General features: G+C 34.4%; 2 protein-coding genes across 9 annotated transcripts in view; one reads left to right on the forward strand and one right to left on the reverse strand.

Moving 5' to 3' along the window:
* The window catches only part of LOC111053108 (protein argonaute-2), a 65,934-nt gene extending 45,657 nt beyond the window's left edge, over positions 1–20,277 (reverse strand). For 4 of the 8 annotated variants that reach the window (XM_039426534.1, XM_039426519.1, XM_039426500.1 and 1 more), the window contains exon 1: positions 16,326–16,543. The gene's annotated coding sequence lies outside the window, so the exon portion shown is untranslated. Of the gene's footprint in view, positions 1–16,325; positions 16,545–19,863 lie in introns of those variants that run through there. The other 4 variants (XM_039426565.1, XM_039426527.1, XM_039426510.1 and 1 more) reach the window with 2 other exon arrangements.
* On the forward strand, positions 570–997 carry LOC111053110. The gene has a single exon (XM_039426575.1). It carries the CDS (start codon positions 709–711, stop codon positions 886–888), a length of 180 nt encoding a protein of 59 aa, XP_039282509.1. The 5' UTR covers positions 570–708; the 3' UTR covers positions 889–997.
* Positions 20,278–24,440: the final 4,163 nt, after the last annotated feature.

Here is a 24,440-nt window from a genome sequence, read left to right on the forward strand (position 1 = left end):
ATTCAGGTCTGAAAATATGCAATAATATTGTGAAAAATCGTAAAATTATTTTTATTTAAAAAAGTATTTTCTTTTCAAATTTACATTGATTTGATGTTCAAGTAATTAGCTACTAGTAAGTTTCATTCCAGTTGTTTAAATGAATAAAATAGTGTTCTACTATAAAAACTCGGAGAATATTTTTACAAATATTGTGGGTATCTACAATGAAATTAACTCATCAATGTTTTGGTTAAATGTAGTATATGACCACAGTTGTAACATTGACCTTTATGAAGACAAATCTACTTTAGAATGAGCATATATTTATATACAAAATGTATTGTGTATCTAGCTCTTCATCTGTAAGTTAATGAATCATATTAATCTGAGTTATTCATAATTCATTATATTAAATGCTTTCAAATGTTTAAAACTGGAAATATTTAATCTTCTATTGATTTTATTTTTTCTGTCAACAGGTAATGGCGAATCCTACCTATTCAAAAGCGCCAATCTCACTGCTCTTGAAATGCTGAAGCTATTTAATCTGCACATCACTACTCTAGTTCCAAAGGACGACCCAGTAACTGTGTTTGACCTGAAGTCAACCAAAGGTTTGAAAGCAATCAAGAGCAAAACTAAGAAACGTTGAGGGTATCAAGTATATCACAGAAAAATCTGATAGTAGTGTAATTAGACATTGTATATGAAAGACAATATTTGAAAATGAAGAAACGCAATACATATAGTTTGAAACTGATCGATGAGATCTACAGTCATATACCAGCTTTCACCGACTTATTCGATGAAGAAACGTGGTACACGTTTGTTCTGTGCTTTGTTGCAGGCACCATAGTGTTGGTATTCATAATATCCAGGTTCATTACTTTGAAACCAATTGAATAATCATCAACAATGATTACTTTTTAATCGAACTAAGGAAAATTGTGTTCTAGTTTCATGTTTTTCCCTGTTTTATCATGAACACAATTTTTACATCACTTCCACTATAAAAGAATACCAAGATGTTATCCTCACTGAATAAAACTTATAAAATATTATCCATAAATGTGATGTGTGAAAATATTCCATTCTATCCACTTTCTATTCCAAAGAGTAGATTAATTCTGTGCTTTAGTTCTTGTAGTTGTTATTGACTGTCTTGATCTACAAAATTATTTGTTGTATTAAATGGGATTAAAATGAATTGATTGAACAAAACTTGTATTTGCCTTATTCAATACTTTTCTCGATGAGTGTGGGCCCTTAGTATGGAACGTAGAATCAGACTCAACAATGGAATTGAGAGATTATCTTCTAAAATATTCTGTATTATGTTTGGGCGAAGGATATAAATATTAATATTGCATAGTTTATGATGTTATAGTTGAATCTAATATTATGACAAACTGATATAACATGGTGTCCAAGGGACGCGAAAACCGAGAATTATTCGGAAATTTCGATGTTGCGGGAAATATAAGGGGACTTTGTCGAGATGTGAGAATTTCATTTTTTGACACTTCCGTCAAATATAGTGAAGTACACGTTATAATGGCAGTATTTCATTAACATTAGTGTTGCTATCGTTATTTTGAGAAAGCAGATAGTTCTATTCTTTTCTAGCTCCGCAGAATTGTCAGATCTACTTTTAACAATGTATAAATATAATTAACAAAATATTTAATATCAATTATTATGAAATTGTTTTATTTTATCTTTGAAAAATATATTTTCTTGACGAATAAAATATAATTATTAAATATAAATAATTTTTAACGAGGATAAACGGTTAGTATTCGTTCAGATATACCGGGATCAGCATATTCTATAGAAGGCAGTGGCATGGCAGAGAATCGGCAACGCTGTACTATCTTTCTGCACTGCCATTATAACGTGGACCTTTATAAAGAAGTAAGTATTTTCAAGTACAGTGTTGATATATAGTCGTTGGATGCAGTATAGAGGGAATATTTCCCTCATCCAGTAAAACTCATCTCTTTGTTCATCGTAAAGTACGATTTTCATTTAGATTTTCTACTAATTTTCAAAATATTTTACTATTATTCAAATACGCAGCTACCACATCCCCTCCACCATATAGTGAATATAGTTTTTTTCAGTACAAAATTAATGCATATAACATTTCAATATAGCATACAACATTTATACGACGACCTCTTCCATATCTCTAATAGTTTTCGAAATATCCGAGCCTCAGGGTGTGACATTTTAGAAAAAACCACGTTTGCCTCCAATTGTTTTCTTTTTTTGCCTTATACCTTTTCAAATATTGATGAAAAAATCCATGCTGATTATGAGCTCAAAAGGCATTATATTCTACTATTTTACGCATTTCCTTAAGACCATTGTAGCAGTTTTACGGTATTGTTGAGTGTGAAATCTTCACTTTTGCAACAATAAATCAATTGACAAAGAAATTTGGAGAGAATGTTTGGAAACCAATTTTTGACTTGGACTAGTTAGGAGGTGAACATATCAAGAGTCCCCATTCCTACCCCTAGTGCTAGAAGGATGAGGATTGTTTGAGAGTTGATTTTTGTTAAATTTTTGCTTACATGCTTATATCATGGGAACCATGCAAGTTTCACCGACATGAATGTTGGGTGTGTTTCACCCACATGACTAACTAGACAAAGATGAAGCTTCATCAATTTCTTGAAAGTTTTGTTCAGTAGAGCTTTGTGATATCTTCAATAGTTTTTGAGATATGCGCTGTTGAAAGTTTTTTAGAAAATATGCGCTGTTTTTAGAAAGTATGGAATCTTTGAAAAATCAGTGTTTTATCCAACTTTTTGATCTTTCAGAGCTTATAACTCTTCAACAATGAATGGAAAAATAGATACTATAGTCCGTGCAAATTTACTTCCGACTTGGGATGGACATGCGCAGCAGAGAAAGCATACAGCGGGAGGGGTACAGAGGCGCGATTTTGCCGTTTTGAAGCGGCCAGCAATCTTCAATTTCTAGTGACTGTTCATGTGCTCATGCTACACATGCGAAGTTACCTGTCTGAAAGCGGTCAGACAACTGACAAATTATTGACAACAGCGCTTCCACCTATTACTCTATTAGTCACTGTAATTGGCTGATCTCCCTCCATTTCTCTGCGCTGCATATTCCTCCAAGTCTGAAGTGAATTTGCACGGACTATAATCGTAGGGTTGAAGACAGCAGTATTTTAAGAGCAAGATAAATATTTCATCAATAAAAAATAATTCTTAGTTTCTAATATTGTACATCTAATATTATTAACTTGATATCTACGCACAAGAATTATTTTCAGTGATATATATTCTCTTTTATTTTCTCTATGCTCTATTCTACAAGATGATTGGAAGCTACATGACCATGGTTGATAATACTTGAATACTCTTGAGGACATGATTTAAATAAATGGTAGGCCTATTATATAATCCTTATCTAGATGATAAAATATTTTTTCATAATAAAGAGTGGAAAAAATAGTGATGGAATATAATATTTATTATGTTCAACAATAATAAAGAACTCATTTATAGAGTTGAACAAAATCAATTTGGTACAATCAATCATTATATAATTTTAATGTTTTAAAAAATTCTTCACTACTATAAAAATGATAATGGATGGAGAATCAATTAGAACCTGTATGTTATGCCATTATCTAGCCTTTATATTCTCGATGCCATTTGTTCTATTTAAAAATACCAGGATATGAATCAATAATGATGTTTCAATCCACAATTACGACACCAGGTACTGTCAGGACCTGAGGCTCAACGTTCATCATACTACCTATATGAACGAGATGCTAATTCTCAGAAATATATGTTTATATAATTATAGAGTAAAGATATTTGAGATTATTTGTCTCTGATATAATGTACTACCTACACCTACCCGACTTGCGGAACTCACGGGCAAGAAATCAGTCAAAAAATGAGAAACTAGAGATAATACATTCACAACTGAGGAATTTAGAGCTCATTACGAGCAACGATTGAGAAGGTAAACTTTTACATAATATTTATATGATTAAATTAAATAAATCAATTGACAATTCCACATAGGTGCCCTTTCCATAGGCGGTCAATGGATGATAGAAAATTGAATCTGAAATGAAATATGATACTTCTTAAGCCCGGTCCAGACGCTCAACTTTAGAATCAGTCTTCAGGGGTACGCAAAAGGTGCGTACAGATTTTTAATCAGCTGACTATATCCAAAATACCTAGAATAGAATGTATTCTAGGTACATTGACTATATCTGTATTTTTACAGAAACGGTAAGATACAGATATAAAAAGCTTGGCACCAGCTGATTAAAAGTGAATTGCTCATGTTCGCGGCGCGTACATCTGTACGCACCTTAAGTCGTTGCATCTGGACGGTAAAACGGATGGGTCTTCATACTAAAGTCGTCAAACTTAAAATGTATCAGCCGGGAATCTTTTTCCATCAAACCGTCCGTCTTTTGCACCAAAACCTAAAACGCGTAAAAATGGAGATAGAGAAATTGTGATTTCAGATTCGGATTCAGCGCCCTCAAATTAATAAAATGCCTCGCGAGTACTTAAATGAGCAAGTTTTTTCATCGATTGTATATAACGCCATTTAACCTTTTTTTTCTTTCTTGATTCTCATGATACTCTCAGATTTTGATGATGATTTTATGATTTATTATCATGATATATTAAGATGTACTATATTGTTGATAAGAATACTATCTACAAAATTTCAATCCATTTACAATCACAGTGTCTCGAGATATGACATGTAAACAAAGCCATTTAGCGATTAACAGTAATATTTTTGTCATTATGTTGTTAAGTTGTCATTATTCAGTTGAATCAGCGAAAAAATACGATAATAATTATTACTTATCTACCGGATATATGTCAACCTTATACAAAATTCAGACTCAATGAACCATATCAAGCCCAATTTCCATCAGTCATTGACAGAAGTCAAACATCATTGTCAAGGCGATGACAGGCATACCAACCATGAAATTATGAAAATCATTTCTCTCAATGAAGAACTGAGCTTGTGAGCACAAAAATAGGAAAACGGACGACATAAGACGGATGCGTTTGGACGCAATTTTACATTCGTCTTTTGCTTGAACCAAACGATCCGTCTTTTGCTTGAGAAAAAAGACTGATGGCAAACTTGAGCGTCTGGACCGGGCTTTATCATCCAACTGAGAACCGCTATAAATATGTTTAAAATTTAGCTGCTTCTTCATTCAAATGAGTCTCTTCAATTTTTTTTCACGCAATTTTATACCTGGGTTATATCTCATTAAGAAAAAGCCTATGTAACTGAACAGTGAGTGTGTTTCTATGACTATATTGAGTTCCACGTTATAATGGAAGTATTTCATTAACATTGGTGTTGCTATCCTTGTCTAGCAGACAGCTCTACCCTTTTCTAGCTCCGCAACATTGCAAGATCGTTTTTCAACAATGTAGAAATATAGTGTTAATTAACAAGATATTTATCTCAATAATTATAAAAAAATATTGAAAAAAAAATATTTTTTCTTGAGGTACAAAATATTTCATCTCAATTAAAAACATAATTTAATAATTTAAAATATTTTTTCTTGAGGAATAAAATATAATAGATTATTTTAAACAAGAATAAACAGTTGATATTACACTATGAACAGATAATTAATATCAGATATAGGCTACCAGTGTCAGCTATTCTCTACAGAAGGCAATAGCTAGGCAGAGAATCGACAACGCTGTTCTCCTATCTTTCTTCACTGCCATTATTACGTGTACCTCACTTTAGTATTGAACTGGTGTCATTTGATTTCGCCGTGAAATTTCCGATATTTGTAACCACAATTTGTAACAGAATTACTTTATACGCCTAGGCCTAGTTATACATAAAAATACAGTGAGGTCTGTATTTTATTTTACTGACAAATCTTAGAATGAATCTTGGCAAGTGTGGCTGGAACCTAGACAGGTATCTGATTGCCCTCTATTGCAGAATGAATATTTTATTGAAGTTCTACAATAAGAAAGCTCCCCAAAGTTCTATGCTATGAGAAATATGTGAGTAAATTAGTGCAAAATACAGTACTCTACATGTTTAATGGTACATATTTTACATGAGAACAAATAATAAATTAGTGATATTACGGCTTAGTCCAGTCACCAGGTTTAGAAAAAGAACCGTTAGAGAAATTAAATCCGGACAAGCTAAATTTTTCGTGCAATGAATCTAGAGTATTGGACAATTTAAATTAAAAATATAACCTTCTAGCCCTGGAGCTTTACACAGAGTGCCTTGAAAAACCTCGAAATTTCTGTTTCTTTTCTTGTTTTCTACGTTTATTGTTTCTATTTTCTGTGCTTTTGTTCATCAGAAGAACCAATGATATTAATATGTATTCAATATCAGTGATTTTTATCATGATGACGTTATTAGTATATTATAATTATAATAAATTGTGTTATTATCTTACATTTTTACAACAGTACTCGCGATTTTGTTGGTTGTTGGGCGCGTTTCGTGGCACTGAGCCACATTATCAGCGTACAAGGAGTAGCTATAGATACTGAGGTTTTGTAAGTGGTTCAGTACCACTAAACGCGTCCGACAATTAACAAAATCGTGAGTACTGTTGTAAAAGTGTAAGGTAATAACACCATTTATTATAATTATATCAACAGTTCAAGTATAGGATATAGACATTTTATTAGAACATTAAATAATATATTTATCTGAACTAATGAGTAGTTTTCTCATCACATTCCACCAATTAATTTCTATAACAAAAGTCCACTAGGTTTCTCACATGGGAAAAAATAAGTCAATTATGAATAAAAATAAAACTTATACAAGAAAAAACTCCACTCTTCTGATTCATCTTGAACACTCCCCTGGATACTTGGGTTCAGATTCAGATTGAAAACATAATCATGATTAGTTTTTCAGGATGATTTGAATTTAGTTTTATTTCGTAAAAATAATACATATTTATAATATTTTCAATATGGCACAATAATGCTTGTAGCACAAGACATAACAACAACGTAAAGTAAAACTAGAGAAATAAAACATCGTAAGTAAAAACAACGTGAATAAAACGGTCGTAGCATCTAGACGAGAGGTGCAGGGTGCACAACACGCGGCCCTCGATGCAACTTTAAGTGGCTCCCGGCCCTGAATACAATGTTATACTTTCAAAAGTCAGAATGAACTGCAAACAAAAAAATTACTTCGTCAAGCTGATTTATTCTGTTGCTGCCATTGATGACATTGATATTAAATTGGTTGGTCATGTGAAAAACAATAATTGGTTTCAGTTTCTTATATTTTTATTTTCGTGGTGTGCTTTTTATTTAATACAAATAAATATCCTTCAATCTTATAAATGTATCAATTTATTTTAGGCCTAACATCCTAACAATTTTCTAGGGTTAAATAATTTGAGAATAGATTCACATTAGCTATTAAGGTTGAGACAGATAATTTACAATACAGGTATAGTGAGGTCCACGTTATAATGGCAGTGAAGAAAGATAGGAGAAAAACGTTGCCAAGTCTCTCCATTTTTCCACTGACTGTACACAGCTGTTACTCAATTCATCCCATTAAATTTAACCTAATAATAATTATCATTTCCTTGATAAAATAATCAATTTTATGTTAAATTGAACAAGAAAAATAATAAAAAACATATCAATACTACAATAGATAATATTCTCAGTTGTCTATGTTATTTTTATAAATATTTTTCAGTTTACTTTGAGCATTTTTCTCGGTAATTTGAGCAAAAGTCTAAATTTCTGAATCCTGTTTCAGTAGCTGGATGAAACAAACTTAGGTAAGATTCTTCCCGCTAGGTCGCGCGCTTGTCGGTTCAGCCATCCCAATCAGCTGTTGGCGTGTATTTTGAATGCGAATTTTTTGTTCTATCTGTATTTTTACTTTCCTTGCCCTAATACCATAGGTAAGGAAAGTATTGCTTTCCAAAAAAAATTAAGGTACCCCAATTTCAAGTTTTCTATACGTTTCAAGGTCCCCTGAGTCCAAAAACATGATTTTTGGGTATTGGTCTGTGTGTGTGTATGTGTGTATGTGTGTATGTGTGTGTGTGTGTATGTCTGTGAACACGATAACTCCATTCCTAATTAACCGATCGACTTGAAATTTTAAACTTAAGGTCCCTATACCATAAGGACCCGACAATAAGAAATTCAATAAAATTCAATTCAAGATGGCGGAAAAAATGGCGGATAATTACTAAAAAACCATGTTTTTCACGTTTTTTTCGAAAATGGCTCTAACGATTTTCTTCAAATTTATATCATGGATAGCTATTTATAAGCCCTATCAACTAGCATAAGTCTCATTTCTAGGAAAATTTCAGGAGCTCCGTAATATTCTTGAGAAAAATGGCGGAAAATGACTAAAAAACCATGTTTTTCACGGTTTTCTCGAAAACGGCTCCAACGATTTTCTTCAAATTTATACCATGGATAGCTATTTTTAAGCCCTATCAACTGGCATAAGTTTCATTTCTGGGAAAATTTCAGGAGCTCCGTAATATTCTTGAGAAAAATGGCGGATAATGACTAAAAATCCATGTTTTTCACCGTTTTCTCGAAAACTGCTCTAACGATTTACTTCAAATTCATACCATGGATAGATATTCATAAGCACTGTCAACTGGCATGAGTCTCATTTCTGGGAAAATTCCATGAACTCCGTAATATTCTTGAGAAAAATGGCGGATAATGACCAAAAACCAGGTTTTTCACGGTTTTCTCGAAAACGGCTCTAACGATTTTCTTCAAATTCAAGCCATGGGTAGCAAATTCATAAGTCCTATCAAATGACATGAGTTTTTTCCTTGGAAAATTGCAGGAGCTCCGTAATATTCTTGAGAAAAATGGCGGATAATTACTAAAAAACCATGTTTTTCACGATTTTTTCAAAATAACTTGACCGATTTTTTTTCAAATTCATACTCTGTATAGTTATTTATCAGCTCTATTAACTGGCATGAGACTCCTTTCTGGGAAACTAATGGGGGGTCCACCCCATCCTTGAGAAATGGACTTTGTAACCTCCTTCTCGTGCATGAGGTAGGTAGGTAGAGCAGTTCATAAAAAGAACACATAGTCGAGATATTTCATCTGTAGAACAGCTGTTTTGACGACTTTAAAAAAATTACGACTAAAAAAATCATTGAATTTCACAATTTACACAAAGGAAAAAGTACTCTGAAAACAATTATATATACACATATACAAAAGTCTGATCGTAGTTTCGAATATGAGCAAGGAATTTTGTGTGAGTGTAACACACCAGATTTTTTCTGATTCTTGAATGAATAAAAATGAGAAATTTGGCTGAGAATTTTGGCTGGAGAAGCCAGTCTATTGCTGTATTTCCATAAGGTCTATAGTTTCAATCAGGTACTTGTGGATGAGAATACTGCGTGAGGTCTACTGTTCACAGAACTACTAGTATACTGTAGATCACATCTGAATACAACTGCACTTCGTATTATAGATAATGTATCCTAACTAATGGAATAATAATTGCCCAGATAGACATGTTAGGCCTGTTTGTGGGTCAATGAAAAAGGATAAGTTCATGTTATACACTATATAAAATACAGAGTGTTTTGGAATGACTTGTACGTGCTAACATTGATCTGAAAATACTTGGTTCATGCTACCTACTAGGATTTGTTTAGCATTTAGTCATCAAACTCCAACCACATCATGTTAGCAAATGAGCTGAACAAATTCACTCTTGACAATGTCAGAATGGTTCAATGCGAAATATCTAGCCCTGAACTATAGTAAAACGCATCTAATCCAGTTCAGTTCCACACGTAATTTGACAGCAACAAATAGAATAACTGTTCCTACAATTGAAGACAGATTAGAGCTATCTCCTTCAACAAAATTCAGAGCTCATAATAGATCAGAGTCTTTCATGGAGGGAATACATCCAAAACCCTAAAAACTGAATCGTGCTTATTTCGCCATTCTCGCCCCCTCCCACTCCGTTGATAAAAAACTCTTATTGCAGTCTATTATGCCTATGTGTACTCCCACTTGAGTTATGGGACAATGGGGTAACTCTATTGATAGTCATAAAGTCTTCATTCTTCAGAAAAATATTTTAAGGATTATCTGCGGATTAAGAGTCAGAGATTCTTGCAGAGCACATTTAAAAAAACTTAAAATACTTAATCTTCCATTCATCTACTAACATCTCTCAATTATTAACTTTTGCAAAAACGAATAATGAAGAGTTCCAGCTCTATACTGATAACCACGAATATAAAACTCGCAATAGAAACTTGATTTCCTTTCTCATTCATCGCAGCGCAGCATTTGAGAAAGCACCGTTTTATTCCGGGATGAGATATTTTAATAAACTTCCAGCAGTCATCAGAAACATAGAATCAGTACAACTATTAAAAAAACAGTCAAGGAAATATTATATGAAAAAACTATTTACAATGCTGTCGAATTTCAATTTCAATAATAATTTTATCAATTATGAAACAAAATTCCCTAAAAATTTATATTATAGCAATAAGTAGAGTTTTGAGACTTCATGGCTTAAGTGACCAATCTTCAATGTTTTAGTATACAACTAGTTAGAGGAATTATCATCATTAGTATTGTTTTGACATGTCACCAGTCATTCGAGTGATACTCACAATTTGATGTACCATGTGACGATTCTGAATAAATAAATAAATTTGTTCTGCTTTGTCTAATGACAGAAAAGGATTGCAAGCCAATGTTGATCATGTGCTAAATTTGAAACGTGTATTTCACTATGGATGTACTGCAGCTATAAGAACAGAGATTACGCGAAGGTGATTATACTTACAGAATTAATTCTAGAAGAAAATTATATTAATTCGGCCTCTGTATTGGGAATAACCTTAATTTTCTGACTTTGATTAAGGGTCTTAAGGTGTTGAGCGCTGATATATTCACCACTGCCTCTTCCAGAATTGATTTTTGACATAACCATGAGACAATGTTAATGACTCAAGACCATGGATGAGGGTGATAGCCATGACTAATAGAGTCTAGAGTTGTCTCTAGCCATGTCTAGAGTTGTGTGTGAATAAAAACTTTCGTAGTAAGAATGATGATTAATGCTGATGAGTGGACCCGAAAACCCAATATTTATCACATATTAATTTCCCTGTCCACTGGATTGTGGTGGTGTAAAATGTTTCAACAAACTGCCTCTTTTTACGAGATGCTCCATTAATAATGTTTTCAAGATGAAATTGCATCAATGGGTTAAGAGAAACATATTCTATTCAATGAATGATTTATTATCTATGGGTTGTGATTTTGATTTAGCCTACAGACTAAAGACTGGGCCACACCCAGTTCGCTACCGCGGCGGACATTTCAGTACCGCTTGCCGAGCGATTTGTGAGACGGTAGCAAGCTCGTTGTGGCTTGGTCGCTTACATCTAATTGATAATCCGATAAGAGATTTTCAAAATTGCGTCAACGCAATTAGTAAGCAAACTAAGTCAACGGACTTCTCCCGCTACAAGACAGTACCGCCGCGGTGTGGCCTGGCTTGCGAAAGTGCACCGCTCAACACGCTACCGCTCAGTTACTGGTGGATGTCGGTGAGGCACGGTCTTTTGTACATCTCACCCATTAATAATTATTATCAAAACACAAATGTTCAAAGAAATGTATTCATAAGATGAAATAAAAATACAATAAGCTCTATTTTCTAATAAAACGTTTTGTCTTTCTACTTCAAGTAAAATTAAATTAAAAAAGCTTAGTGTGTTCTTATTTCATCATGGAAAAATTCTAAAACATCTCTGTTTAGTGTTCAATGCATTTAACATTGAGAATAACTTCAACTATATTATATTTTCCGAAGCCCCCTGTGGGTTGGGGGAGCTTTGAGTCGAACATTGTACTCAAGAATGTGTTGAAAACCAGAATTTACCCACAGTTTCCCTGCTTGTCTTAGGAGGCGACTAAAAGGGACCCCAAGGCAACTCAAGAAGTTGCCTTGCCTTCAAACCCACGGGATCTGCCCCATCAGGGCAGTTTTGGAGAAGCAAAAAGAAAAACCCAAGAGACCAGAGATGGGTGAAACTCCAGGCACAAATGTGGGTCAAGAGGCTGAGTTGAGGGTGGCCGGGCGCCCTAGAGGCAGTTTGGCGTCCCCTCTCCCAGCGGAAGGACCTACAAAAAGGCCAGGAGTGGAACTAACATAGGTCACGAGTTTGTGGATGGAGAGACCAAACCTCATCACTGCTCAAAGAAGAGCGGTCATTTAGGCAAAACTTCTTGGGAGAGGTGAGGCTTTTGACCCTGCGAGGTTTTGGAGGGGCAAAAAAAAAACAAGAGACCAGAGATGGATGAAACTCCAGGCACAAATGTGGGTCAAGAGGCCGAGTCAAGGATGGCCAGGTGCCCTAGAGGCAACTTGGCCACTCCTTCCTCAGCGGAATGACCTTCAAAGAAGACCAGGAGTGGAACTCACGTAGGTCACGAGGACTAATCAGTCTGAAGAGACTGCTAGGCATGTCACACTGGATTGCAACAAGCAACCAGGTGATGAATGGGATGTTAGAATAGGAAAAAACTGGTTCATGTAAAGAACACAGGTATGTTAAGTTTGCCTAACTAACATACTACTTTCAAACACAATAAGCTTCGGTTGACGTGTGGGGTTCTTTGAACCGAATCCGTCCCTTCGAAAGCAATAAACAATAATAAACAAATTTTCCGAATATTATTTTTCGAGCTGAGAAGCATAATATTGATAGTATAATATTGATATCGAAAATCGTAGATTTTTTAGATCTTAGCCATTCACGAAGATAATTTGAACACTTTATTACAATATATGAACTTCAAAAGATGCATTTGAACCTTGTTTTGCATAATCGTATCACGTGAAGTAGACAATAGATAAAAAGTATTTGATTATAATAAGTAAGTTTCAGTTGATAATCATGCACATACAACTGTGGTGAAGAGGATACTGCAGTGCACAGTCTTAGATGGGATGCAGTGCGAGAAATGCATATTGTGAATGTGGGGAACTTCACTTCGTTGACAATATTGTGGCTGCAATGATAATGGATGAGCATACATAGGAGAGTTGTCCCCTGTCATCAAGACATTTGTGAAAGTCAAGTCAAAAGTTCAAGTTACAGTTTATTTCTTAGAATTTGAGATTTCTAATAGAACTGATTATAGGATATTATAAGTATGAATAGGGTGTACTGTTTCTTCTTCAACGAAGCTGACTGAAGGTGATTTACCTGATACACATTATGATTGGGGGGATTGGGGGTTGTATGGTGATATTCATGGTGCTGTTGAGTGGGGTGCTATTCTGGGACAAGTTTTTTCATTCTCCCTTTTGGGATGTGGACGTCTAGAGTTGGTTATCTTATTAGTAAGTCATTTTATAGTAAGGCTGTTATATGTAAGGAGTAATTTGTACTGTAGATGGAATTTATTCAATTAACATACAGGGCGAGGTATTTACTATGGTTCTTTCCTTAAAAAATAAGTTTGAATTTCAGGAACTTTAATTATGCTAATTCTTATAGCAACTGCATTCTTAGGTTACTCTACAAATTCAAATAAATTATAAATTATAAATTAAAAACTGAATATAACTTTCCCATTAGTAACTAATGGGATTCAAAAATATTGAAAGTTATATTCAGTTTTTAATTTATAATTTATTTGAATTTGTAGATTTGTATACTAGTGGATGAGTCGGATACCGTTGGGGAGAGTCACTGGCGAAACATTTTCGGAAGTCTTATGCACAGCGTTATGGGGAGGAGAGACAACTCAGTAAGGTGAGAGGAAACCAAGGATAGTGTATAGTCTATACACTATTCTTGAGAGGAAACAGACTATTTGTACTCCAAATGGCGTGTCCCATGAGTAATCTGAAGCAATTTCTCTCTGTGAGGATGCCAGTTTCACTGTGGACATTTGGAACAGTTAATGTTTGATTAGTCCTATGTTTATTTTGGACATTCATAGTATTTTTTTCAATTAAAAATTAGTTTCTTCCAGTGATTTGTACAGTAAATCTTTGAAAATGTGACACATGATATAGTCAGAGTCTAGATTTGAAATGTACGTTTTATAAATAGAAATAGAATAGTTTTGCTTATAGGCATAGGTTTGTTGTGCTATTTCAAGTTTTAATAAATTGTACAATATGGAGTGAATAAATTAATTCTGCAGTCCATTATGGTAAAATGTCTCCTTTATGGAGACCTATAATTGGACCAGAGTATTTTAGTATATTTATTTAAATGCAAAAAAACTAAATACTAGTATTTATTTAAATACTAATATACTAAATAGACCAAAATACTCTGGTCCAATTGTAGGTCTCCATAAAGGAGACTTTCTACACAACAAACCTATGCCTATAAGCAAAACTGTTCTATTTCAATTTATACAACGTACATTTCAATGTGACACATAATATAGTCAGAGTCTAGATTTGAAATGTACGTTGTATAAATTTAAATAGAACAGTGTTGCTTATAGGCATAGGTTTGTTGTGCTATTTCAAGTTTTAATAAATTGTACAATATGGAGTGAATAAATGAATTCTGCAGTCCATTATGGTAAAAAGTCTCCTTTATGGAGACCTACAATTGGACCAGAGTATTTTGGTCAAATTGAATTTGCCTCTGTCACGCTCAATGTGTCGAGTATTTTTGTGCAAACTTTATTATGTTAGTCCACACAGCATGTGGACATCACGTCTTGGTTTCACTGATGTTTGTAAATTGAGTCAGTGGAGAGAGCAAGTGTGCCGCCATAGCCCTGCCACGCTGTCGTTTGTCTGAGGTGAGGCACTGTTTATCTGTGATGGTGCTGTTTATTTATCCATGTAGAACTATCGGAGTACATGAGGATGAGCACAGTTAATATTTCCAAGTTGCCTATTAAGGCCCCCAGCTTGAAGAGTTTAATAGACACACGGAATTTTTCCAGCTCGTTCACATGCTTGGCCCCTTATGAGGAAAACTATACGAGCGTGATATACGTAGAACATAAGAGACCAAATCCATGCATTCTGAAGACACGTGGAATAAATTAGGCTCATCTATTACTACTATTACTCTTGAATAGTTTGGGCATTATTGGCTGATTAGAGTCTGTGCACGGTTGATAATTTTTATAAATTTCCACAAAAAAATTAATGCATGATCTGTGACACTGCAATCATGATTGACAACAGAGTTGAGTCTGTTTGATCATTGTAATGTTGCAATGGAAAAATTCAAGTATAGTAGGTATGTTTTGTTAAATGTTTTATTTTGAATGACACAATTCAGCAAGAAAGCTCTTTTCCTTTATCAAGAAATTTGTTATAGTCCTATTTAAACTGAAGGCCTACTTTTTGTTCACTACGTTTCAATATATGATTATTGTCACTATTTGTTGAGTAAAAATATATAGTGAGAGTCGGGATTGATAAAACTGATTTGCAGCCCATTATTATAAAATTTTCTACATCAATACTGAGTTTAGCCTACTATGAAGGTAATATTTATTTAACCGTGACGTAGGTGCAAAAAAGATCTGAATAGAAGTTTTATTTGATTTTGGTTTATTTGCTATAATATTCATAGAAGAAGAGCTTTATGACTATCAAATATAAAAGGATGTACAATTTATAGCAATTAGGTTGCTGAAATGATAATTGCTATAAATATGAGATATATTAACGGTAAAGAATAGTAGCAAAACACTATACTTGGAAATTTTCTTTGTAATTTAACATGTAGAATATGTCTACTGATGCTGCATTGGATCATGATAATTCCCTTATTATTCAGTGAGATCACACATTTAGAAAAACTTTAGTGTTTGAATCATTTAAGTTGGAAAAGGCATTGCATTTGGCTATATTGCGGGTGGACTTTTATAGACCTGGAGATACTGCAATATACAGCCCATAATATACTAAAAACTCCTTTTATTGCTACATAAAAGTCAGACACGTATATGTTAGTATCAGAGTTTTGATAAAATTAAACCTAATCTTATAAAAACAGTGAGTTGAATGTACTTAATTTTTAATCTTAAACTGTTGGATGATTACTTGTAAATACTGTGAAAACACAAAAGAGACAATTTTAAAATGAATGTATTAAATACTCAAAACCTAAAATTTGTACCAGCCACGGATAGATGACCTACGTCACATCGACATATTCAAGGTCAAGGCTACCATGCACTTGCTGTCGATTTAATGTGTTAGATAACAGGTCTGACAAAGAAGTCAACACTTACCTTGGAAACAATTTGATTCGGTGATTTCTAAATTTACAAACTTATAACAGTTTTTAGTAGGTTTACCACTTGTCAAAAAGACTACGTGGTAAACATGGTGGACGGCCGGTTGTAAGTTTCTCTACTGGCGTAGGTTATGAGCTCCCCTGCTTCTAACACAAAAGTGACTGAGGTTTGGAAACAAGGAAAATCGATAATCGCGATACACCACCCCCTTCCATTTTAATATTTAAAGTCGTCATTCAACAAAAACAACAAACTGATTGGAATTAATAGATGTTAACAATATACACTTGATGGAATTACAAATCCAACTTTCACTTTACAGGGAATCCGCCAACCAAAACCGATCTGTGTCAGGCAAACAGCACGTACAGCCGGCCGTCATTGTTTGTAAACACAAGATGCACTTGACAGCGAGATGACAACACTGGAAGGAGTGAGACAGTAAACTGCTAGAGATCTCATTTTGAATAATGAGGAATATCAAAACAAATCAAGAGATTGCATATTTTGAATTACAAGAAAATATTTACAGAGTTTTATTATGTTGAATCTGTTTTTTATGATAAAGTACTAATTGATGAAAGTACTAACAAAAAAAGTTTGTCCCATGAAATAGGCTACTCTATGGTTCTAATACTCATCGATTTGACTCTTGAGCGGACGCCGCAAAGAGGGTATAGCGCCAAACTGGGTCGACGACAAAGTGGGTCGACGACAAAGTGGGTCATTTTTTCGACCGCATTTGTCGCCTCATGACACGACAAATGCGGTCACCTCAGGAATGTGACCCACTCTGTCGCTGACCGCATTTGTCGGGAGGTGCAGAAATAAAAATCGACCGCATTTGTCGCCTCTTGACACGACAAATGCGGTCACCTCAGGAATGTGACCCACTCTGTCGCTGACCGCATTTGTCGGGAGTTGCAAAAATGAAAATCGACCGCATTTGTCGCCTCTTGACAAGACAGATGCGGTCACCTCAGGAATGTGACCCACTCTGTCGCTGACCGCATTTGTCGGGAGGTGCAAAAATGAAAATCGACCGCATTTGTCGCCTCATGACACGACATATGCGGTCACCTCAGAATGTGACAATATATATATATCGAGATTCTGTTATCGATACATTGTACTTTATCGATACCGTATAGCCTTTGATAATGCAGAAAATTGGTTGTACAAGCTGATTAACTGACCTGTGCCTCGTAATTTGAATTTGAATCTTTAATTTGTGTTTATGATGTTGAATTCTATTTTACAATTTGATTTGAATTACAAGAATCAACAAAATGAACTTGAGATTCAGTGTTAATAATGTGGTTTAAAGTAACAAGCTATTATCAACAATAACCTAACTTTATGGAAATTGTTGAGTTTTAGAATTCTAGTATTGATGTCTAAGTTCTACTCATTGTTTCAGTATAATTAATTTAAAATGCCGTTTTCATAGATGACCTAGATAGGCTAGCTAAACTAAGATAGATTGAGTTGATCGAGTTTGAGTGAACAGAATTAAAACTTGAATCGGTTCCTAATGTAATTCTTCAGGGAATTAGTTATTTTCTGTTTACAATAAACCAGCAGTTCATTGATTATTTTAATAACTCATTCGTCATTTGTGTGTTTAGAGCTGTAGCCTACTCTGATAATGATAAGAAAAAATGTTCTATTTCAATTTATACAACGTACATTTCAATGTGACACATAATATAGTCAGAGTCTAGATTTGAAATGTACGTTGTATAAATTTAAATAGAACAGTGTTGCTTATAGGCATAGGTTTGTTGTGCTATTTCAAGTTTTAATAAATTGTACAATATGGAGTGAATAAATGAATTCTGCAGTCCATTATGGTAAAAAGTCTCCTTTATGGAGACCTACAATTGGACCAGAGTATTTTGGTCAAATTGAATTTGCCTCTGTCACGCTCAATGTGTCGAGTATTTTTGTGCAAACTTTATTATGTTAGTCCACACAGCATGTGGACATCACGTCTTGGTTTCACTGATGTTTGTAAATTGAGTCAGTGGAGAGAGCAAGTGTGCCGCCATAGCCCTGCCACGCTGTCGTTTGTCTGAGGTGAGGCACTGTTTATCTGTGATGGTGCTGTTTATTTATCCATGTAGAACTATCGGAGTACATGAGGATGAGCACAGTTAAATTTCCAAGTTGCCTATTAAGGCCCCCAGCTTGAAGAGTTTAATAGACACACGGAATTTTTCCAGCTCGTTCACATGCTTGGACCCTTATGAGGAAAACTATACGAGCGTGATATACGTAGAACATAAGAGACCAAATCCATGCATTCTGAAGACACGTGGAATAAATTAGGCTCATCTATTACTACTATTACTCTTGAATAGTTTGGGCATTATTGGCTGATTAGAGTCTGTGCACGGTTGATAATTTTTATAAATTTCCACAAAAAAAATTAATGCATGATCTGTGACACTGCAATCATGATTGACAACAGAGTTGAGTCTGTTTGATCATTGTAATGTTGCAATGGAAAAATTCAAGTATAGTAGGTATGTTTTGTTAAATGTTTTATTTTGAATGACACAATTCAGCAAGAAAGCTCTTTTCCTTTATCAAGAAATTTGTTATAGTCCTATTTAAACTGAAGGCCTACTTTTTGTTCACTACGTTTCAATAAATGATTATTGTCACTATTTGTTGAGTAAAAATATATAGTGAGAGTCGGGATTGATAAAACTGATTTGCAGCCCATTATTATAAAATTTTCTACATCAATACTGAGTTTAGCCTACTATGAAGGTAATATTTATTTAACCGTGACGTAGGTGCAAAAAAGATCTGAATAGAAGTTTTATTTGATTTTGGGTTTATTTGCTATAATATTCATAGAAGAAGAGCTTTATGACTATCAAATATAAAAGGATGTACAATTTATAGCAATTAGGTTGCTGAAATGATAATTGCTATAAATATGAGATATATTAACGGTAAAGAATAGTAGCAAAACACTATACTTGGAAATTTTCTTTGTAATTTAACATGTAGAATATGTCTACTGATGCTGCATTGGATCATGATAATTCCCTTATTATTCAGTGAGATCACACATTTAGAAAAACTTTAGTGTTTGAATCATTTAAGTTGGAAAAGGCATTGCATTTGGCTATATTGCGGGTGGACTTTTATAGACCTGGAGATACTGCAATATACAGCCCATAATATACTAAAAACTCCTTTTATTGCTACATAAAAGTCAGACACGTATATGTTAGTATCAGAGTTTTGATAAAATTAAACCTAATCTTATAAAAACAGTGAGTTGAATGTACTTAATTTTTAATCTTAAACTGTTGGATGATTACTTGTAAATACTGTGAAAACACAAAAGAGACAATTTTAAAATGAATGTATTAAATACTCAAAACCTAAAATTTGTACCAGCCACGGATAGATGACCTACGTCACATCGACATATTCAAGGTCAAGGCTACCATGCACTTGCTGTCGATTTAATGTGTTAGATAACAGGTCTGACAAAGAAGTCAACACTTACCTTGGAAACAATTTGATTCGGTGATTTCTAAATTTACAAACTTATAACAGTTTTTAGTAGGTTTACCACTTGTCAAAAAGACTACGTGGTAAACATGGTGGACGGCCGGTTGTAAGTTTCTCTACTGGCGTAGGTTATGAGCTCCCCTGCTTCTAACACAAAAGTGACTGAGGTTTGGAAACAAGGAAAATCGATAATCGCGATACACCACCCCCTTCCATTTTAAATATTTAAAGTCGTCATTCAACAAAAACAACAAACTGATTGGAATTAATAGATGTTAACAATATACACTTGATGGAATTACAAATCCAACTTTCACTTTACAGGGAATCCGCCAACCAAAACCGATCTGTGTCAGGCAAACAGCACGTACAGCCGGCCGTCATTGTTTGTAAACACAAGATGCACTTGACAGCGAGATGACAACACTGGAAGGAGTGAGACAGTAAACTGCTAGAGATCTCATTTTGAATAATGAGGAATATCAAAACAAATCAAGAGATTGCATATTTTGAATTACAAGAAAATATTTACAGAGTTTTATTATGTTGAATCTGTTTTTTATGATAAAGTACTAATTGATGAGAAAAAAACAAAAAAAGTTTGTTCCATGAAATAGGCTACTCTATGGTTCTAATACTCATCGATTTGACTCTTGAGCGGACGCCGCAAAGAGGGTATAGCGCCAAACTGGGTCGACGACAAAGTGGGTCGACGACAAAGTGGGTCATTTTTTCGACCGCATTTGTCGCCTCATGACACGACAAATGCGGTCACCTCAGGAATGTGACCCACTCTGTCGCTGACCGCATTTGTCGGGAGGTGCAGAAATAAAAATCGACCGCATTTGTCGCCTCTTGACACGACAAATGCGGTCACCTCAGGAATGTGACCCACTCTGTCGCTGACCGCATTTGTCGGGAGTTGCAAAAATGAAAATCGACCGCATTTGTCGCCTCTTGACAAGACAGATGCGGTCACCTCAGGAATGTGACCCACTCTGTCGCTGACCGCATTTGTCGGGAGGTGCAAAAATGAAAATCGACCGCATTTGTCGCCTCATGACACGACATATGCGGTCACCTCAGAATGTGACAATATATATATATCGAGATTCTGTTATCGATACATTGTACTTTATCGATACCGTATAGCCTTTGATAATGCAGAAAATTGGTTGTACAAGCTGATTAACTGACCTGTGCCTCGTAATTTGAATTTGAATCTTTAATTTGTGTTTATGATGTTGAATTCTATTTTACAATTTGATTTGAATTACAAGAATCAACAAAATGAACTTGAGATTCAGTGTTAATAATGTGGTTTAAAGTAACAAGCTATTATCAACAATAACCTAACTTTATGGAAATTGTTGAGTTTTAGAATTCTAGTATTGATGTCTAAGTTCTACTCATTGTTTCAGTATAATTAATTTAAAATGCCGTTTTCATAGATGACCTAGATAGGCTAGCTAAACTAAGATAGATTGAGTTGATCGAGTTTGAGTGAACAGAATTAAAACTTGAATCGGTTCCTAATGTAATTCTTCAGGGAATTAGTTATTTTCTGTTTACAATAAACCAGCAGTTCATTGATTATTTTAATAACTCATTCGTCATTTGTGTGTTTAGAGCTGTAGCCTACTCTGATAATGATAAGAAAAAATGATAAGATTTATAATTACTTTTACATTTAGTTGCACTGTGCAATAGTAAAAGAGTATAAATGAAAAATAGTAGGTACTTAGTTTAAACAAAAAACCAGATTTGATTCCAGCTTTAGATTTACTAATATTAAGCTGCTGGGCGGTTCACACCAAAATTAAATAGGCCTACTGTACGAAGTTTTAAAAATTTAATCCCTATTTTATTAGATTGAACGGAACTTGACAAACACATATGTTCATCATGTGTATGATAAGTTATTATGTTCAATCTATGAGGATTAAGTTATTAACATTTTGTTAATAACTTTGGTGTAAACGCAGCTTTAATGTAGGATACTATGCAAACGGCCCTTAAAAACGCTCACCTACCAACCTACCTTCAATCTTTAATGCACTGCCAAGCTTACTAAACAATTGCACGCACAACTGTAGTTAACAGTCACATCATATTATGTGCGCTGGATTAATATAAAAGTAAAAGCGCTCATTCTCGATAAAACAAGTCTGTGCAATTTAGTAGATACTCATAACAGCAAGTCCACAACTAAAATAAACATAAAAATATGGTAATATATCTACCCTATATACTAGCAACTTCTGTTAATATGTTTAGATGCTCATATGTTTGTATATCACCGGATCTCGAAAACGGCTCTAACGATTCTCACAAAATTCAGAACATAGTAAGGTTTATAATATAAAGATTAGATTGCACTAGGTGTCATCCCTGGGAAAACTCGTTGAAGGAAATAAAAAGGATAATTATTATTCATCCTTGGAAAAACAGCTAATAATAATTATTTCGTCGTCTGTTGGTGATGAAAGTGAGTGAGTGGGACTGTGTCAAAATTATGACTCAGCTGTTGAACTTTTGTAATCATTCAATCAGGTACTTAGTGCTAGCGGTTGCAAAAAAGCCGGGTTATTTTCAATCCTGATTAATTCCAGTGGATCCATCTTTTTGAAATGGTCTTCTCTGATTTGGTTCACGTGAAGTTAATCAGGATTAAAATTTAACTGGCTTTTGTGCAACTGGGCCTTTGTGAGGGAAATTTTTGCATTCCTCTGGGAATAATCTTAATTTAATTTCTGTATAAATGTTATTATAATTTCTTCTTTCGTAATTTTTTTATGCTTTTGTACTCCAGAACGAAGCTCATTCCCCGATATTATATATAAAAACGAAATGGCACTCACTGACTGGCTGACTGACTCACACACTCGCAGAACTAAAAATCTACCTTTAATCTAATATAATCTAGCTTTATCGAGAACAAATAAACAGGAAATGTTCAAATTTAGTACAGAAGCTAAGCTAGGGTGTAATAATGTTGTGTTAGAAGGAATTTAAAATAACGCCAAAGATACGCCCAAAATTTGCGGTTTTTTTTGTTTCTCTGTTCTTTCATCAAGTAATAGACAGAAAATGTTCAAATTTGATACAGAGGTTTAGGTAGGGTCTAAAAATTTTGGGACTTTATTATTTCATCAAAGATACGTCCAAAATCAACGTTTTTCTCAGCTTTTCTGCATTTTCTCAGTACTTTGACTTTCTGATGGAATGCTCAAATGAAAAATGCAGGCAAGAAAATCTCATTTTTGTACGATCCAGTCGGTGGTCCAGGGGGTGGAGCCTCCTTGCTATGTCGAGCGAAGCGAGCCCGACGGCTAGTCATAATATAATATTATGATGTAAATTACGGTACTAGTGAGTTTATTCTATTTGCGGGACCTGATGTTATAACTAGGTATAGCCTACTATATTTATTTGCACAGCCACAAACTTCTTGCAATCCATTATTTGAAGGATACTAAAATAGTAGCAATATCATCCATACCACCTCCAGAAAGTTCATACCGTACTCTATTGCCACGAGACTGTGCTGGTATTTGCTGATGGTTTTTAGTAAAACTTGTTTACCCAAACTTTTTAACAACCGTTTTATTTACCGACAAGGCACTCTCTACAAGAACAGCTATCATTAACGTCCACAACCAACATATTTGGGCAGCTGAGAATCCTCATGCCATCAATCCTAATCTTCCACAACATCAGTTTTCAGTAAACATTTGGGCAGGAATCATAGGAGATCATCTACTTCTGTTTGTGCTTCCTTCCAGGCTTAATGGCATAATCAACTAGTCTTTTGGTATGAGTTTAATGTCATTTAGATATGCTACTTTCATATAGAAAAAAATTTACATAAAAAACCGAATATTTTATTTTCAATCAGCTACAACTTATGAGTTATCAGTTCTCTCCTCATAAAACAGCAAATTTTTGTGGTGTAATGTACTACATAAGAATACATTTCATTAAACTTTTATTTGAATTTAGTTAACACAGCTTACATAATTCTTTTCAGAATTAAATTCTCTACAATTTTTAGTGCGAAAAATTATTTGTTTTTGTTTATTAAAAATTATTTGTTTAAAAGACTTTGTTTTTTCCTGTTTCCCTAGCAACGAATTCGAATTTAATGAAACGTATAATTCGTGTCGAGGGGGCGTTCGGTGCTATGCGGTAGCTATTCGGTACCGAATTCAAACCGAATCATCGTTTACACTTATTGGAATTTGCTGAAAACAAAACGAACTGAACCGAAAGTGTGTGAAAGTAGCCTCTCGCTAGCAACGAATTGAAACCTGATGGAATTTATTAGAGTCAAGTGGGCATCGGTTCTATGCGGTTTCTATTCGGTACCGAATTCAAACCGAATTACCGTTTCACACTTATCGGAATTTGCCGAAAACGAAACAAACCGAATGAGTGTGAAACTAGCCTTATGGTCGACGGTCCAACGACGGCATTTACGCACAAACGAAAACCAAGCTTCAAACGTAACAATATTCTCAGCTTGAAAGGAGAAGAAGAAGAAGAAGAAGAGAAAGATGGAGAAGAAACCTC

Source organism: Nilaparvata lugens, chromosome 1, assembly GCF_014356525.2.
Source record: "Nilaparvata lugens isolate BPH chromosome 1, ASM1435652v1, whole genome shotgun sequence".
In the NCBI taxonomy this organism is placed as follows: Eukaryota; Metazoa; Arthropoda; class Insecta; order Hemiptera; family Delphacidae; genus Nilaparvata; species Nilaparvata lugens.

Excerpts from the sequence above, each read along its gene's own strand:
- LOC111053110 (XM_039426575.1), top strand. The coding sequence starts at position 709 with ATGAAGAAACGCAATACATATAGTTTGAAACTGATCGATGAGATCTAC.